This window comes from Eublepharis macularius, chromosome 9 (genome assembly GCF_028583425.1).
Source record: "Eublepharis macularius isolate TG4126 chromosome 9, MPM_Emac_v1.0, whole genome shotgun sequence".
Lineage (NCBI taxonomy): Eukaryota > Metazoa > Chordata > Lepidosauria > Squamata > Eublepharidae > Eublepharis > Eublepharis macularius.
The window spans coordinates 74,644,227-74,663,863 of record NC_072798.1 but is presented as its reverse complement, the minus strand read 5'-3'; the positions used below and the strand labels follow the sequence as shown (position 1 = coordinate 74,663,863).

Here is a 19,637-nt window from a genome sequence, read left to right as displayed (position 1 = left end):
GCATTCCTGCGGGCCTGAAATGGCCTGGATCGGGCCCAAATTGGCCTGTATCGGGCCGCTGACAGTTAGGAGAGTGCTTCCTCCCATGGCAGTGGCCTGTTCTAGGCTCTTTTAGGCCCAATCCAGGCTGTTTCGGGCTCGATACCGCCTGATTTGGGCCCCAAATGACCCAATTCGGGCTCAAAACAGCTCAGATTGGGCTGCTGCCAGGTGGGAGAGTGCTCCCCCATGCCATAGCAGCCTGTTTCAGGCTGATTTGGGCTTGATCTGGGCCGAATTCAGCCCTATTTGGGCCGAATCGGGTCCAAGTCAGGCACCCCCATGGAGCGTGGGAGCACTCCCAGGGCGGCCAGAGCTTGCACGATGACCAAAAGGTAGGTGCCAGCCCCCCATCTCCCACTGGGAGTGCAGGGAGACCTGGCAACCCTACTATATACTCAGACTACTCAAGTTCAGGGGTTTGCAAAAAACAACTTTGTACATCAGGGGTCCCCAACATGGGGCCCGTGAGCATTTTGGCACCCACCAACACCTTTCCTGGTGACCGCCAAGTGTTTTTAGAAAGTTAGTGGGACCAAGTGGGAGTTTTGCCCAGCACAGCTTCTGATTGACCATTGGAGATTTGATTGGCTGTGCAGATTTTTAAAAATGTTGCCACCACAGCATATATCTTAACTGTTTGACCAAAGCTAAGCTATGGCAGCCATTTTGTAGCTAGCTGTGCCTCATGTGGCAGCTGTTTTATGGCTGTGCCCACCAATGTGTGTCAGAATTCCAAAGCTGCATGCAAGGTCAAAAAGGTTGCGGATCCCTGTTGTGAATTATGAATTAAAAGAAAAATAAGACAACCCAAAGCTCCAGCCTCCCTAGATCCAGGTATGTTTCAGGTGGCATAGACATTGAGAGCAGCTGAGAAACAAAAAATACGTAGACACAAAAATGTTCAAGTCCCTGAGAACTCATAAAATCCTGGAAGCTGTGTAGGAGGAACTTGTTTCTTCTTTCACACCATGGATTTCTAGCATGTACATTTACATGTATGTGTACATACATAATTTAAATATATAAAGTGATGTTACATTAGACAATTTTTATTAAGATTGGCAGAAGAGCTGCATTGGTAGTTTGGCTTGTTTCCCATCAGCCAGCCCCAGAGTTCACCTTTGTCTTATTCTGACCCCTTTGGAGGAAAAATCCTGGGACTTAGACTATGCCATCGTCCTCCAAGATTAAACGATGCTATCCTGTGCCAAGTGCTTTTTTAAAAAATGTATTAATATTCATATATACAGTTGCACTGATTTCCACTTGAGAGAGCCTCCTCCACCGCAAAGGTGCTAATACTCAGAACTGGTAAATATCGCCATTGTGCCTATACTGGGTTGAGCACCAAAAAAAGATTTGGGTTTCCCACTTTGGGTTTACTGAAGCGGAAAAAAACTTCGGGAAAACCTGAGTCCTGAAGCAGTTTACCGCTTAGGCATCGGGTATTTAAACTTCTTTGGGATTATTAGGTAAGAATCAACCATTTTTTCCAATGGGAAACACCATTCCCGGCTATCTGGGGCCCGGGGGGGGTGGCATTTTCTTACCTAATAATACCAAAGTTGCTGGGGCCTCTATCCTAACTCTCCTCTCATGACCACGTTTCAGAAAGATTGGGCTTTGGGAGGCATGTTATGGTCCCCCCAAAAAAGTGCCTCTATCCAATCTCCATTATTCCCTATGGGGAATAATCTCCTTTCTCCCCTATAGGGAATCTCCATTATTGCCTATTATTCCCTATGGGGAAAACTAGGGGGGCTTTCTGGGTGGCTGGGGGTGGCATTTCGTAAGAAAAATGCACCAATTTTGCAGGGGCCTACTCCCTACCTGTCCTCTCAACACCCTCCCCCAAGTTTCAGAAAGATTGGACTTTGGGGAGCCATGTTATGGCTCCCCCAAAGAAGATGCCCCTATTCACCTTCCCCCAAAGAGAAAAAAACTGAGTGAATCTAGTGACTCTCCTACCAGACTCTGGATGCAGGTTCAGAAGTTAGCACAGCAGGTCCAGCAGTAAGTCCCAGGCAGGCCAGTCAAGTCACAGCCCAGTCCACCGAGACAGAGGCAAGCCAGCAGGAAGCAGACACCAGTCTCATGTCTCCAGGCGATGGCAAAATGGAGGGTGGCTAAAAGGCAAGTCTCCAATTTAAATCTCTGCAGCATTTCCAAAAAGGCACTCTCATTCCAGAGAGAATCCCTCCCTCCCTCCCTCCCTCCCTCACTCACTCACTCACTCACTCACTCCTCCTCTCCCATCAGGTGAAAAAAAGGTGGGAACTAGCAGGAAGCGCTTTTTTCCTGCAAGTTTGCAGGAACAGTCAGCAAGAGAAGGATTGCTGCTGTGCCAACTGAAGTTTACCAAAGCATTCTGAAGCACTTAGGGTAAGCTTTGCGTAGGCATTTCCGAATCGCTTCAAGAACGCTGAGGCTGATTTGGAAATGCCAAATCTTTCTGGATTGGGCCCAATTCGGGTCCAAAACCTGACTCCTGAATCCGAAGTGCATATCCCTATGCCTATGTATTCATATATAGGGTTTCTCTATATTAATTTTTTATGGTTATATGCCACGTTGGGAGTTAATTATAGCCAGGTGTAAATATTTTTAAGCTTACTAAAAGAATTAAGCTTACTAAAAGCTTACTAGAAGAGTTTATTACTTTGTTGGTTGCAGATTGTCCTTCAGTGAAATTTAAGATGCCCTTTTGCCCTCTTATCTTCCACCTTGCTTTTTCTTTGAAGGATCTAGAGCAACAAGGATTTACTGGAGCTTATTTGTGCGACTGTCCAGGTGTTCTGTTGTATGACATCACAGTTTTCGGAGGGACGAGAAGTCATCAGGAAGCAGACGTATGAATATATTGTCAGAATTTTTAATTTGGATCCAAGTATGGAACTCCTGGTCCATATAAATGGGATGTCGGGCTGGCTTCTAGAGAAGAGTAGTTGCCCACCATCAATTCAGAAGTATGAGGTGGGTCAGCTGCAGTAGAATTAGCTGTTAATTGAACTGTCTCTTGGCCAGACCCAGGATCCTGTTGTATAGGTGCTGTAAATCATCTGGTTCTCAACTAATGGGATTTAATTGAGAGTTGGCATTTCTGTAAATGCAGGAAAGTTTATTTTATTCTGTTCTTAAACTGCTTGGAATGCTTCGTAGTCAGGGCCGGCACACCCATTGAGGCAGGTCCAGCCCTTGCCTTGAGTACTGAGGTGCCAAAGGGGGTGCCGGACAGGGTACTGGATGTGGGGGCGTGCGCTACAGAGCTGGTGGCGGCTGTCAGACTGAGTCTTGAATAAAAGTTGCAATCCAGACTACCCCTTGCAATGAGACAAGAGTTCATTGATTCCAAAAGGCTTTTACTGAAAATAAACAACTAATATAAGTCCACATTCCCAGATCCAAGGATCAGGGCTGAGCTTAGAAATTGTTACGAATGACAGGCAAAAGCAGTGGTACAGAATAGCAGTTCCCTGTGGGCCCCATCCTCCCCCTCGGTTCTCAAAACAATCGGCCCGAGGGTGAGAAAGTGAAAGTTTCTCAAGGGTGTCAGAAAGGCTGATATATGTAGACACAACATTCCTCTTCTCTCTGTGAGCTTCCAGTGGAAGGCTTGCCACCTGCAAAGGAAACACTTAATATACAGACAGGATCAAAATGGAGTTTCTTTGGTTTGAACACAGTCAGAACCTGACAGCAGCAGTGCTGGCTGGGAGGGATGGGAAGCCACCCGCGCGCCCCCCCGGCTGCCTGCTGAGCCTAGCCTGCAGCAGCTGCAGTCTGCCAGCCCTCCCACCCCGTGCTGCTGCCGCTGCCACCGCCAACACCCCCCCCCCCCGGTGGGCGCAGCAGCTGTGGGCCAGGTGCAGCAGGCATCTGGGGTGGCATGTGGAACAACAGAGCAGGAGGGCTGGGAGGATACATGTGCACCTTCCCAGCCACCCACCACGCCTGACTGGGAGCATGGGCAGCATCCGTGTGCTGTCCTAGCTGCCCACCGCACCAATGGAGCTGGCTTGCTGTGTGATGATGTCATACTCAGTGATGTCATCACGCAGTCCGGGGCGCGCATGTGCACTCTGTCCGCACGCGTAGGGGCAGCAATGGACCTGATGCTGCCCCCAGCCTTGGGCCCCAGAAACCCTGGTGCCGCCCCTTTTCGTAGTTAAGCTGTGTGTGTGTGTGTGTGTGTGTGTGTGTACTTTTACTAAAATAAATATTCCAAAGGTGAAGAGATAGATGCATTGAGTTTAATAGCTTTTCTTACGGTTATACAGTATATATAATACAATCACTGTCAGTGGCTTACTCAAAAGAAAACTCACATTTTCCATTTTAAAATGTGATACTTATTGAGTAGTGGGGGAAGATATGATAAATTACTATGTGTGCTATTCTGTCTTGACAAGCATTCAGATACATGCCTTCTATTCCTGGCAATTTGAGTGATTTTTCACTTCAATATATTCCTTTTTAAATTATGTTTTTCAAAGGCCATAACAAATCTGATTCAGCCCTCTGTTTAACTCTGATATTGAGCAACTATGTAAAAGCAATATAAATTGCTCCTTGATTTATAAAAATATCTGTATGAAGATAAAATCTAATAGCGTTTAGATATGGAATAAAGGTGAAGCATCATAATTTACTGAGTAAGACTGATAATATTGCCATCAATTATTGATGATTTTCTTTATCAGAATATACAGCATAATTTGTATGTGTTTTGCACATAGATTCTATATCAGTCTGCTTAAGTTAAACAGCTGGACAGAAATTCATGCAAAGCTTGAATTTTAGTAATGAAATGTATTGTATCAATCAGAAAATATACCAGTCCATTCTTGGATGCTGTCAGAGTCAAGACTTAAACAGTTCACAGTTGACAGAAAACCAGCTTCTGTAGTTATGTCCTAGAAATGAGAACAGTCAGGAAGAACAATAACAATTTTTCCTTCTAATTGACAGGTGCTCATGTTGATGTGCTTCTAGATGTTTCTAGAGATTGTTAAAACTATATTCTGACTGAGTCCCAAATGTTGCATAAAATGTATATATCTTTATTGAAATGTAGTTAATTCTTAATTAACCTTCATGCTATCATGTATTTATCTCTCCAAGATGCTTGTTGACTTTCTTAATTCTGAAGATGTGGCTTTTAAATCTTTTAAAGCTCCTTCAAAAGCTCTGGCTTTTAAATCTTTTAATGCATACCCATGTTCCCAGAAGAATATGAGAACATTAAAAATAATGGATTTGAAATCCTTCTAAAATAACCTATGGATGTGCAGTACCTGCAGAGGGAAAAGAAGCTGTTAAACATAAACAAAGGTAGAGATTGGCTAGGGGAGTCCGGAGGAAAACAGACAACTGGAAGGCTGGCTGTACAGGAAATGCAGTGATTGGTTGGGTTGAGGAAGGAGAAGGACATACTTGATTGGAAGAGTGAGAACATGGGTGTGTGTTAGGCATGGGCGATGGGAAATCAAGCAGCTAGGATGTGGGGACCAGTGGAGGGGTGGGATTGCCCCTATTGCATGAGCAACAAAAATGCAGAATATTTAAACTGTTGAAAATATCATCATACAAAAATGAAAAGGGCCACATAGGCTTATGACTAGTGTATTACTTATTGTGATTATGGTGCCACAATAGATTAATTCCAAAAATGTATCTCCCTTGTGGATTTTTTAATGACATTCTTTACTTGAAACCCTATAAATTGCATTTCTTGCAACCATTAAAGCATATGCCTACTAGGCTGGAAATTTTAACTAGTTATCTAAAATTTTAAAATCACTTATTTCAGATATGTGGAATAATTAAAAATGGTGTTAAGAAAGTCCTTTGCTTGGTTGGTGTCCTTTTTTGTTGCTATTCAATAACATAGTCAATATTCACATGCAGAGAAATGTGAGATAAATAGGGGTGACCAATTTAGTATTCCAGAATAGAAAATATGCCCAAATAATACCTTAGTATTATTATTCAGGTATATTTGGCATACCTGTCGCCCAGGGCCCGCCTTGCTATATGCTGACTACCTTGACATGCTCTCCAGAACTCAGATAGGTCTAAAGCGCACTATAAAAGCATTCATTGCTTATTTCAGAGATAAATTAAGATACATCCAAAATTATGGTGTTCTCAAAGAAAATTAGTGCATACGAATTACAACAGGTCAGCGACCTGAAGACCTTCCATTTTTCAGATTAGATCAGCAACCCATGAGCATGGTCAAAGTGGAAAGAACTGTGGATATGGAAATAAACCGACTAGAGTCATGGAATTCAAGAATTTTGACTGAAAGAAGATAAGCATTACTTATAGAGACACTGCTTAAACAGGACCAGGACTCCCTTCAAAAGGATGCTGCTTCAAAATGTTCCCCACTCCATGTGGGAATTAATCAGGGCTTTTTCTCAGCTGGAACACGGTGTAACGGAGTTCCGGAACCTCTTGAAAATGGTCACATGGCCGGTGGCCCCGCCCCCTGATCTCTAGACAGAAGGGAGTTTAGATTGCCCTCTGCACCAATCAGCACGGAGGGCAACCTAAACTCTCCTCTGTCTGGAGATCAGGGGGCGGGGCCACCGGCCATGTGACCATTTTCTCTGAGGGCAACCCACTGAGTTCCACCACCTCTTTTCCCAGAAAAAAAGCCCTGGAATTAACTATTCTACTAAGTTTGATCCGCCTCATTATATCAATGTGCTGGCAATTCCAAAACCGAGGCGGTCATTCATGATAGGACATTTCAACACATTTCCAACAGCCCAGATGAACAGCTGTTTCCTCAAGGCACCTTCCAATCAGCACTTCTGTGGCTGCCTTTTGACTGTAGTTGACTCATTGTCTCATGCTTTTTTCTGTCAAAAGCATGCAATAGCCAGAGAAAGATTTCTTTAAAAAATGGCTACTGAAGTACTTGGTCATTCCTGACTCTGTAAGATTAAGATTAATTATGAGTAGCCTTTGCAGAAGCTGCATTGTAGATGTGGCAAACTTTTATTTTACTGTTATTTTTAATTCTTGAATTTTTTTGTATTGATAGCCTACTGGCTGTTAAATTTGAATAAACTGAATGGTGTGAACTGATATTCAGCATACCTGGATAATTCTGGATGTATTTGGGTATACAGAATACTGGTTTCCCAAATATACCAACATTATTTGGGTTTATCCAGGAATCACTGCACTGGCCATTTTAAAGCTGGCTGGCTTCTCCTTTCTATACTTTCCTGGGCTTTTTCCCACCCGCAGCAGGCTGAAAAGGGAGGAATGAGGCAGGAGGAAGGGTGGGTGAATGAGTGAGTGACCAACGGGAGGAGCTCTAGTTGGCTGGCCAATTACAGGACTTCTTTGATAGGAGAGCCTTTTTCAAATTCTTGCAAGCACATAAAAGCAGCCCTACTTAGAGCAGACTCCATTTTGATTGAGAGTTTTGGAGGATGTGCTGTGGGTTCCCTTAGCTTCTGGCTGCTCTGGGAGTATACCTTTTGAATTTACCACTGCCTTTTGAATCTGTGCTTTGTATTACTGCTGCTGCCTGCCTGGAGGATGGCCTGAGTGTAAGCAAAACAGGTGGCCGTCGTGGTGCAGGAGGTATGCCTTGGGGACGCGGCTGAACCGGCGCAGATCTCAGCAGCCTAGGAGTGGTAGCACTCCTGGAGCAACCGGGCGCGACTGAGGTGGAGGTGGAACTGGGAATCTCCCTGGTGGCCCAAATCCCCCTGGTCCCGGTCGCGGCCTCGGCTTCGGCGGTTGCGCCGGCCCCTGCGGTTGAGGCACGGCTGCCGCAGGGATAGCAGGCCCTGGACCCACAGGGGCCATTCCTCCGACGATAGGTGCTGGGGGCTCCCCCGCTGGAGGGACTCCTGGTGCTGGTTCTTGGGGCGCTACCCCCCCTTGCTCACCATTTTTTGCAGGTGCGACTCCTCCCGACCCGGCGGGGTCAGCTGTTCCCAGTGGCGGTGGCAATGGGAGTGGTGGGCCTTGCACGGGTGGGGCGGCCGGTCTTGCGCTGCCCCTGGCTGCTGCCAACTCAAGCAACTGATGTAGTCCCGATGGGGCCTGGGCCCCGGTGCGCCCCGCACCTTCTTTTCCCTGGACCAGCAACACAATCAAATAGGTGGCTTGCGCTAAATCTGCTCGCATCGTCTCCATTTGCGCTTCCAAGGCTTGGCAGCAGTTCTCCTCCTCTACGTTGAGGTCGGGCTCTGTCTCTTCCTCTCCGGGCAGCTGGAGCAAACTCTCCTCTCAAGCTCTCTATTGGCGGTCAGCTCTCTCCACCGCCTCCTCTGTGGCTTGGGCTCCTTGAACTTGGGCTTGGGGACCAGATGCAGCAGTTGCCCCCGAAAGGACTTGGTCCGACATCTCAGTCGCACTAGCGACCCCAGTCCCTGCACGTATTCCATACTGTATTACTTGGGCTCGCTGGTTCACACCATTCCGACTCCCTTCTCTGCTAGGTATTGCTGGCTCATTTTGCGCAGCCCCAGCTGGTTTAGCATCCACACTGTCGCAGCTGCCTAGCTCTGCGCGCAGCGCCTCCCAATCTGGGAGGCTCTCCTCATCCCAATAGTCCCGGGGCTGGGTGTCGACTTGGAGGATTCCCCGGTCCCGGTCATCTTTGCCTTCCAGCCCCCTCGAGTCCTCTGGCACGGGGCCCAGGAAAGAACTGAGCACGGAGCAGGAGAACCTGCTGCTGGCGAGTCGTTTGCGAGCGTCCAGGGGTCTTGAATCCCGCCGCCAGGGTGTAGGCAACATCCGCGGGAGAATACCTCGTCCCACGCCAATATCCCGGGGCCACAGGCCCCCCTGCCGAGGCGTAGGCCCGGACGTTTGTGGGGTAAATCCTCTTCTCACGCTGGTCCAAAGCCTAGCACCTTCCCTGCTCGCTCATGCCTGGTCGGTCCCTCACCCTCTGTGCCTGGATCAGACGTGTCTGTCGGATGTAATCCAGTATCCATCTCTCCCAGTTGAGGGGTCGGGGGAGTAAAAAGAGATTCTCAACAAAATGTCAATGGAATCCCAGTTATCTAGAGTTCGTCTCCCCTCTTCTGCAAGAAGCACAAAGTTTCTTAATTCCAAAAGATTTATTGAAAGACAATGCTCAGGATACAAGTAGCCATATTCCAAGGACTAGAAAAGCCTTGGCTGAATGAAAGCTTTGTTGAGAATGACACACAAAATGAAAGTAACAGCACTTCAAACACCCATTCCCAGCCTCCCCCCTTAGTCCTGTCTAGAAGGCCTGGGAAGGCGAGAACGTCAAGTTGGGCCGGAAGGGGTTGATAAGAATTCTTCGTTCCCATGGATATATGCGGCCTGGACAGCACCTGGGCCTGGAGGGAGAGAACTAAACAGCTACAGATTATAACATGAGAACATGGCGTTGCTATGGCTTGAGAACTGACTAGCAAACTGACACTCTGACACTTTGGTTTGACATTTGTTCTTGGAGTTTCTGGTTTGGTCTTGGTTCTGTTGGTCTATGTTATTCAGCTTGCATTGGGACTTGCTTTTGGCCAGGGATTGCCATTGTGTGTTTGGTTAAGTTTTCTTTTTCTGCCACAGGAAACAGTGGAGGGTGGCTGGGAGCATCTTGTTCAGGGGCCCATAGAATTGGATCTCTTGGTTCGATTTTCTTGAAACTTGGGGGAATCTGTATTGGACAGGAAGGACTAAGTTCCCTGTGCTTGTGGCGGAATTTGCACAATAAAGCCCCCCCCAGCTCCCCAAAGAGTTTCCGCCGTAGGGAATACTATACCAGTATTTTTGGACCCAATATCAGGAATACTGAATGTATACAGTATTCTGGATACCCCCATCCGAATAATACCAAACAGTTTTTTAGTGCACACTCCTAAGGAGAAAGGTTGTGCTGCAAGTGAACAGCAAAATGAAAACACTGTTGTAGCCTATAACTTTCTCATACTGACTTTTATTTTGATAACATCACTGTTGATATCACTGCTTATTATATTAGCACTGCATATTATGATAACATCGTAGCACTTAATCATTCTTAACAGTCTTTGTATATTTACTTCAGAGCCATACTCTTTGGATGATGTCTTAATAAATCAGTTAGTAATCTACTGAACATTGGAAAGTTGGGTTAATCTGGTGGTTCATTTTTGCCCGTATCCCTTACTTGCTGTACAAAAGCATTCTGCATAATACTTGGATCAATTTCCTCATTCTCTGCTATTAATTCAGATGGAATTTTTTTCTTGTTGCTGAGTTTTCACAACACGAACTGTCAGGTTTTAAAACAGGTTTTACCCATGTTCTCCAACCATTCCCCCCGCCCCATGAATCCTGCATGTAGATTTTTAAGTTGTGAATTTGGGCATGGATTTTGGTAGGGTGTTGTACTAATCCAGAGCTTCTAAACTGACTGGCATTTCTACCAATCCCTGCTAGTACAGATGGCTGTGGAAGAATTGTGGATGCAACTGAGGGTCTTACCACACAAGACAAAAAACACTCGAATTACCCAAGTAATTCAAGTGTATTTTGTAATTTAAATGTATTTGAGTGTAATTCAAGTGTGGTTTGACCCTCAGGTGTCATGGTTCTTACAAACCTCGTGCAATCTCCTGTGTGATATGGGTGCCTTCTTTTATCCATTATTGAATTTGCATTACTTTTTAAATAAAATAAATCAGCAGTTAGTATGAAGAACTACTTTGTGGAGAGCTGAAATAAACATGGCACTTCTTTGTTACCGATTTCCAGGTTTGGGTGCCTCAGAACCCATTCAAATGTTACAAAGTCCCTTTGCCTCCTGCTTGTCTTGTTCACAGATGTGTTCTGGGAGTTTGATGCTTGGAACTTTCTCCGGTATGTGGGGAGTGGTGTGCCAAGTTTCTCTCTCTCTTTTTTAGCTCTTGACAATAGCAGTAATTGAATTGCTCTCCTTGCCCTCAACCTTTTCTGGCCTGTAAACATTTTCATACGTTGGGATTCTTTGGAATTAAAAAAATTAATTTAGGGGTTCCTCCATGGGCAAAAAAAGTTGGAAAACACTGTTTTCTTTAAACAGTACAATTTCCTGTGATCCTTAAGCGCGAGTGTACATGGACCAGATGAATGTATGTGCAGCATACAAGCTATTCTCATCAACTTTCCTCAACAAATAACAAAACTGTCTTTTTAACATCTTGAATTTAAAGACAAGCTTGCTGTCAGTGGTGCAGTTATGCAGGTTAGGAAATTCAATAAAGATAATGGCGTACACATGTATTTGAATCAATTTCCCAATTGGTAGCTCTTCTGTCCTATTTCTGAACTGTTCTTTAAGAGTGGGGGACCATAAATCGCAGTAAGGGAGGAGCTACAGATCCCTAATAATTTTAGTATGTCATACACATGCATTTTGTTGTCACTCACTGCAAGTTGATTTAGATTCTTTATCTTCTCTCCCGCTCAGCCTTCTTTGAATCCTGGAGGAAAACAGGTATCTGATATCGTACTTTTAAACCACTGGAGTATTAGAAATTATGAAGTACAACGGGGAGACATAGTTTCATTGGTGTAAGTAACTTCAAATGAATTTCAAAATGTTTTGTTCCTTTTTTCTTGCATAAACACAGCATAGAAAGTTTCATTTGTAATGGCATTGTGTAGTTTGTGTACAGTTGTAAATATGATGCTTGATTTATTGCTCGAATTTAAAAAAAAGCAAAGTTGTTATGATTAACTGCAAGATCCTCGTATATTCAAAAGTTTTATTAGCATGTATTAAAAAAGCATGCCTGTTTATGTGATAGTATATGGCTATGAATAAATAATTAAAGCAACATGCAGTATTGTGGTAGCAATGATAATTCTATGAATATTAATTAAGTCTGTAGTAATAATGGAAATGACATAAAATATAGCTTGTTTGTTAAATGGGATGGAATTATGCTTTAGGCATTTAAGTAGATTTCCTTGCATAATGGAACACAATATTTGATCTGTTCTGATATGGTTCAACTGTTGTGTAATTGGAAATGGGAAGGATAGACAAACGCTGGTCATTCCTAAAGGGATGTGTCTGGAGAAAAAAAGTGTTTTGATTATATTGTGGACTGATCAGCCATAAGGTGGCACTGTTTCTCTGCTCAATCCTTTTCTAGCGTCTAAATGATACAAACTGTTTCCTCTTAATGGAATGTAGAAAATGGAATGTGGAAATGTGCATAACAGACACAATGACATTAAGCAAATTGATAGTACATGCTCTGATGACAAAGTTAGGTTTTTTTAGCTTTATAATTAAAGTACACATTACATAGTCAGCTACAAGAGCTGGCTTTGATTCTCCTTGTGGGAAATAGTTCACATTAGAATCGGTGTATTCTCACATATACAACTTTGAAACTCTGCAAATACTGCTGAGTCTTTGTAGTTGTTATTGTTACAAATAGTGTGTGGGGCATGGGGAGAAGGGTTGCTCATAGTGACTTTTGGGTAATCATTTTTCATTGTTGGACTTCGTGAAGTCCATTCCAATGAGTTCATTACATGCATGGCTGCTACAATGCTACATGTCAGACAAGCCTCAAAAATTCTACTCCAAAAATTAGATGCAGTGAACTTGCTTGTAAGTGACCCCTCTGTAATGCCCTTGTGGTGAGAAAAATGATTATATTGTGGAGACGCAGGCAAACAAGGAGGATCAGGTGTAAGCACTACCCAGCAAAAAACACAAACACAACAACTATCTTCTTTCTTCTTAATTGGTTCCTAACCTTTTACCTACTGCAACAAAACCTGACATGTTTACCGTACAAAATCTAGTTTTTAGTGGTTGGCTGTATTTATCTGTTTAAAATTTACCGCCAGGTAGGGTTGCCCTCTCCAAGTTGGGAAAATCCTTGAGATTTGGGGGTGGAGCCTGGAGGGTGGGGTTTGGGGGGGGAGGGACCCTAGTGGGAAATAATGCTGAGAATCTACCTCCCAAAGCAGCCATTTTCTCCAGAGGAAATAATCTCTGTTGTCTGGAGATCAGTTGTGATTCCATCAGATCCCCAGGCCCTACCTGGAGGCCAGCAAGCCCTACTGCTAGATCGCAAATAAGTAACTGAAAGTGGATTTCTGTTGGATTTTCTGAACAGCTGGTTACTAAGAGTAGTTTTGGTGCTGCTGGTGATAGGCTAGCTGAAGCTGATTACCTGTAACCTATGTCAAACATAGGGCGAAACTCTTACTGTAAAAGTTTGGGAAATATGGTTGTTGTGGGTTTTCCGGGCTGTATTGCCGTGGTCTTGGCATTGTAGTTCCTGACGTTTCGCCAGCAGCTGTGGCTGGCATCTTCAGAGGTGTAGCACCAAAAGACAGAGATCTCTCAGTGTCACAGTGTGGAAAAGATGTAGGTCATTTGTATCTACTCAGGAGGGGTGGGGTTGAGCTGAGTCATCCTGTGAGAGTTTCCCAGGGTGTGGAATGCTAATGGCGGGAGGCTTCACTGTATCCTGAGGAGGTTCTTTTGGGAAATATGTTCAAAATTAGAATTTTGAATGATTCATTTTTCTTTAAATTTCGTTGATTTAACATTAAACATCTCCAGATCTATGAGCACAATCAGGACTCATAACAAACACAGACAGATAAAACTTCATATAGATAAAAACAAATGTCCCCTCCTGGCAATTATAAATATACAAAGGAAACTAAACGTAGAATACAATTATGATGATTTTGTGGGAAATGAGCTTTGCTGCCAGAGCATCCATAAATAATGGCTTGTTACTGAATTATTATCTAGAAGTATTAATGTTAAAAATTCTGCATTTTAAAAAATTGAAATACCACAAAGTTTCAACACTGCACTGAAGCTAAGTATGTCTGATGTGAAACATAGAACATTTCCTGTATTTCATTGCTTTGAATTCCATGATGTCTCCAGAAGCTCGAGTTAATTTCGTCATCCACCCTGCCGATCTTTCCTGATCCCATGTCCCCATCTAAGTCACTCAGCGACTGATACGCCTCACCCATCCAGCCATCAGAAGTCATTAATCATCTTTTTACGTCTTTAGTTCCTCTCAAGAAGGCACAGTCAAGCTTTCCCAGTCCTATTGTCCCACCTCCAGAGAGAGTCATCAAGCCATAGATTTAGGGCAGAGACTCTCAGTCCTGCCTCAGGGCTTGTTTTACAGTATATCTGACTGTCCTGCCATGTGGTCAATGTGTGTTCTGGAATCTCCCCTACGCATCCTCCGACTATGTCTGAGTCCCCTGTCTCTCCTTTCATGAGATGCTAGCTGTCCAGGCTGCTCTTGGTAAATCTCACCCAATCCTTGAACTTCTATTCCCACTTTCCCATCTAATTTAGATGTAACCAGGGCATGTACTGCATGCACTGCCCAGAAAAGGCTGTAACCGGGCAACCTGTCAAGGCTGGTAAAAGGCCCCCCCCGGCCAAAGCTGCCACCTGCTAATTTAGGAGTAGGCCTGAGTCCAAGAGTACCCCCAAACTTTGGACCTGTTCCTTTTAAGTGCAGCCAGATCCAGAATGAATGACACCTTAAATCCTGGCTCAGACTTTCAGTTTACTAGTAGCACTTCTGTCTTATTGAACAGCTGGAAGTGTAGGATAGATTTTTGGTATTGTAAAATATAATGCTATAGGTTTATGCATTGTTCTTTTTCTAGCTATAATTTTAATTACCTGACTTCCATTATCTGATAAGAAAATAAATATTTCATAATCACAATTTAACAATGCTATTGGTCTGTATACATCTACTTTGGCGGGGTCCTTAATTTTGTTATGGATCACAACTGCCCATGTGTTGAAGCTTCTGCCCATGTGTTGAAGAAGAATAGATTTTCCTTCGATTATTAAGTTAATATCGGTGTTCGAACATAAGTATACATTTTATATAATTCTTATGTCTAGGATTGCTTGCTTTTAAAACTATTGATATCAGTCCCTACCTCTCCCAGACTAATGGGCTAGCTTAGCAACCCTGTTTTTTCTGAAAGTCTAGAAGGGAAAAGTTTATGGTCCAGAAACAATTAGATCAGGCTCTCCCTTGGTTTTTCTGGTGAATGTTAACTTCACGTCTACTGGTGCCTTTTAGAGTCTGCTTTCATGGACATAAGTGAAAGTATTGCAGCTTTGTTTGGTGGAACTGCCAAGACGCTTCCTTTGCAAGCTATTGAAAATTATTAGGCAGCAGTGTGTAAGCAGTTGCCAAGTTTGGCACTATTTCTGCTTGCTCCGCTTCCAGAGCTGTCCCTGGTCCTTATAGGGAGTAGGAATAGAGAGAAGGTGTCTGATGGAGCAAAATGAAGAAGCTCCTGCTGCCATCAGAATCATCTCTCACAAGCTGTGTCATCTGGTTTCTGCTGGCACAAGGAAATCTCAGGGCATTTTAGACTGCTGAGGGAATCGTGCTTGCAAAACTTGCCTTCTGCCAGCGGAAGTCCTTTTGCCTGCGGAAACACTGCGCTGGTTGCATCCCCTTGTGTGGCTTATTCTACATGCAGAGAGCAAGTAATAAAATAATCTGCATGCCCAGTTCTGACATTCAGACTTAGCTTTTGGAAGTTGTATGAGGATATGCCTATAAAGCTTGTATATGAAAAGAGCAATTTTAATGGAATAATAGTTAGCATTGTTTGTTGATTTTTCTGCATACACAATGGGCTTCATGTATATTCTTAGAAAAGTTTGCAGTATATCTGTGAAGTAGAACAGTAGTTCTGTTCCAGGAGATGAACTAAAACTGAGCTAAAGGAACTTGGCTAAGGTCACCTATAGCACTCATTTTCTCATTGTTAGGTGCTAGTTATCCATGTAGCTAATATTGGAATACACCATTTAGTTGTTGTGGTTGGCAGATAAAAACCTTCTTTCTTCGATACAGTAACCATTTTGTTAAGTTGGGCTAGGTTAGATTCTCTGGTTTTACAGAATTAAATGGCACACATGAGAAGATCTCCACAATTTCCTTTTCCTAGCCCTTCCCTGTGCCCCTGAAAACCTTCCACTTCAGAGTTCAGGGGATCCCCATAAATAAAAATATGGCACGGCTCAGAAGTCTGCAGTAACAAGATGGAATCTGACAAAAACGTTTTTCCTTGTTATTCTGCCAGCAAAACTCATAAAACTGTAGGATCCAGCTCCCTGAATCCTGACATTCTTTAAAAGTGTTGAGGAGCTACTTTTTAACGATGTTTAAATACTCATTTAAATATAAAAGTTTTAAAATTTTTACAAACAACTTAAATGAGTTGCATATATAACTTTTATTTTTCTGTCCTTGAACAGACCTGATTTGCAAAGCTCCTGCTCTGGCCTATTCCTGAAAGCAATGAACATGTGGCAGGCCAGTACAGTTACAATAAACACCAGTTACTCTGTTGTTGCACTATTTATCCAATATAATGATGAAATCTACAGTTTTGATTTGGAATACCAATAATGTGGCTGGAACTTGAACTTTCACAGAGTCAGAGTTTTGAATTAAGACTACAGATACTGTATTGAATGGAGGCCATTAATTTACACATGGGTAATAGAGAGGTTTTAATGGATTGGGCCATAAGATAGCTTCTGAACTCTAAAAATAATAAATTTTGTTGATGCATATTCTCAACGCAAATTACAGAGAAACTGAGTCTCTGATTTTCCAGTGCTGATTACTTCCTGCTTCTAGCTGATTTTTTCCTATTAAGTACTTCATTGAGTATTAGTTTTAAAAAGAACATAAAGCTTTTCAGAATAAAAAGTATCCTTTGGAACACGATGTATAACATCTCGATTAACAGAAATTGATAATGCTATTCCAGAATCTGCCTGGTCCTCTTTTACTTCGGTTATAACGTTAATATATATTCCATTGCCTTGCATTTGAGCCATAAGGTAGTTTTTTCTTGTAATTGCTTTCTTTGCATACTGTAGAAGTTGCACTAGATTGTTGAAATCTGGAGTTGGTGGCAGTACCATGGCCAGGAAGAAGGTAACAATTAAACCATGCATAGATTATGCTTGATTCTGGATTAGTAGTAAAGTCAGTTCACCAGGTCTTTATGTTTGCTGTTTAGTAGTAACAACAAGTATTCCTTCAAGATTTGTGATTATGGTTTAAAAAAGGTAATTTGGATAGGATGTTACTTGTAGAATCCCAAAACCATTAGAAGCACCTTTCAAAAGTAGTGCTGTTCTGATCTGTGATAGTTCCCCTCCCTAAAAAAAACCTCATTAGCAGGAAAGCTTAGAAGCCAAAAAAAAATTCTTCTAAAAGATTTCTAGCTTTAAAGAGAATAATTTTAACATCAGCTAAGTACATCCAGCTACCCACTCTGTTTTGTTTCTCAAGTGTGCCAGTTTTTCCTCTGCAGTCACTATCTTCCTTGCTAAAAAAGATATGTCTGTTCAGGAATTCTAAAAGGCAGGAAGCCTCCTGCATAAATAACCAATTTAAAGTAGAAAAACACAGCTGTTGCTATGTTAATATGAAATGTTGTTACTGGGGTGGATCCAACCATCATCCAAGTAGCTTTCTTCTAGTCCCCAGACTTTGCTCAGTGGAGTGGTAAGATAGGGGTAGGATCTACCCCAATGTCTAAGTATCAAGCACTGCTTGGATTCAAAGATAACCTTCCACTCAGTGAAAGATTCACTTGTGAGAAGCGGACTGGTTCTGTAAGCAAAACAGTACCTTTTGATCCAACCCATTGAAGACAAGATCCATTTTTCACATTCTTGAGTTTGCATCATCTTCACTGGTTATTCCCAGTGCCAAGTAAAAATGTCTTCCTATGTGGTTCTTAATGACTGGATATGTATATATTGAAGTAGTCTCTTTGGGACATGCATAACTTCATCATATTAAAAGCTGTCACGAAGACAGAAGTCTTTACTGACACTTGAATCACTATATCAACCATGGGTTCTCCAGTAAGCCATGGTTCTCCAGTAAGCCATGGTTCTCCAGTAAGCACACTGTCATGGTTATATGCACCATAGAAGAAACGTCTGGGGCCCTGGCCTGTTGCTGTTAATTAGGAAGAATTGGCAACTCCAGTTTCACTTTTTGTTTAGAGTTCAGGGGAAAGTGGCTGTAGAACCCTTTCCTCTTAGGACATTGTTGCCTGTATTGTAGTAACAATATCTCCAAAGTACAGCCACTTACAGTTTACTTTCTGGGTTTTTTTTAAAGCACTTAGATGGAAAATAAATCTGCTTTTTCGTCTTTGAAGTACTTTTTTTTTAACCCATGGGGTATTTTTTAACCTCCTGGATAACTAAAATACACTATTGAGATATTTTTCTGTTCCATGAATTTATTAAGAAAACTGTGAACCATGAAATTGTTCTTAAGTGTTCTGGTGAGACGTAACCCTTCATGAAAACCACCACCAAACAAACAATAATTAATGGGACATTTTTACCCTTAAATACTTGGGGAATTCTGTTTGGGATGAAAATATATCCGAAATGCAATATGTCTCTGCAGATGATAGTTTTACAACATCCTTCCCCACTTCCTCCAAGGAGTTCACAGTGGTGTCCATAATGTTGAACAGAGCCCATTTGGCACAACGAAAGCAGCATGTGTGTGCTGCCGAGGAAATAAAGCTCACAAGGAGTCTGCTTTTGTTTTTTGGTAGAGAAATATAATTCCTTTATTTAAAGGAACTCTGTTCAGGATAGGATAGAGTAGAGATAGCATTTAATCTAAGCCAGCTATACTAGGATGGAGAGAGATGTAGGAAACATGTCTCGCTTTCCTGTTGGAAAATGGAAGGGGGCGGTTAAGCCGGAAGGAAGGAAGATCCCAGAGAACAGCAAGCAACACATTAAAGGGACAGCACACCAACAGTGCAGTAGGAAGAAAGAACACACACTTCCCAACCTATCTATCATGCATACTCTTTCGAATCCCCCTCTGATGTCTGGGGCTAAGAGACAGCACAGAGTCCTTCACTTCCAACACACAAATGTCTTTCCTTGGGATTGTTGTGTAGTCGCTATGGCTTATTCACTGAAGCGATAAAGACTGACTTTATTTCCTTTTATGAGATGTGGTAGGCTGACAGTGACTGACTGGCCCATCATGGCTCTGTGAGAATTTGAAGCTGGGTCTCTTCAGTCCTAAACTCTAGTCAGTACACCACCCGAGTGACCCAATGAACACATTTTTTTAAAAAAAGGTTACGGAAGGACAAGCACCTTTAGGGTGAGTAAAGGATTGGTTTTAAATTAGTTGATTTTTTAGTTTGCCAAGCTAAAAGATTCTGAGAAGACAGCAATTCATTACAAATATACAAAAATACATTTTAAAAAGTTTTAAAAATGTAGGATTGGAACAATTTTTTAGTTAAAAATTTGCTTTTAATGTTTAGCAAATGAACATTTTGAAATTGAAGGAAATGTGTTAATGCTAGTGTTTTTGGTTTTTTTGGGAAGAAAGTCTTTAGTTGTCAGTATCCCTAGTACTAAAGAGGACTGAGCACATGATCTTGCATTTTAAATATGTTTCTACGGCATCTCAGCTGTAAGGTCACATCCCAAGGCAAGTTAAAAATAGATCACGTTGAGCGTAAAGGGGTTCTTAAGCAGTCACAAACAATGGAAACAGACC

The 19,637-nt window shown here is 42.6% G+C and overlaps 1 protein-coding gene across 2 annotated transcripts in view; it reads left to right on the top strand.

Moving 5' to 3' along the window:
- IMMP2L (inner mitochondrial membrane peptidase subunit 2) overlaps positions 1-19,637 on the top strand; it is a 665,729-nt gene that overhangs the window by 19,618 nt on the left and 626,474 nt on the right. For both annotated transcript variants that reach the window (XM_054989415.1, XM_054989414.1), the window contains exon 3: positions 11,483-11,586. In XM_054989415.1, the coding sequence (XP_054845390.1) occupies positions 11,483-11,586 (104 nt within the window). The remainder of the gene's footprint in view (positions 1-11,482; positions 11,587-19,637) is intronic.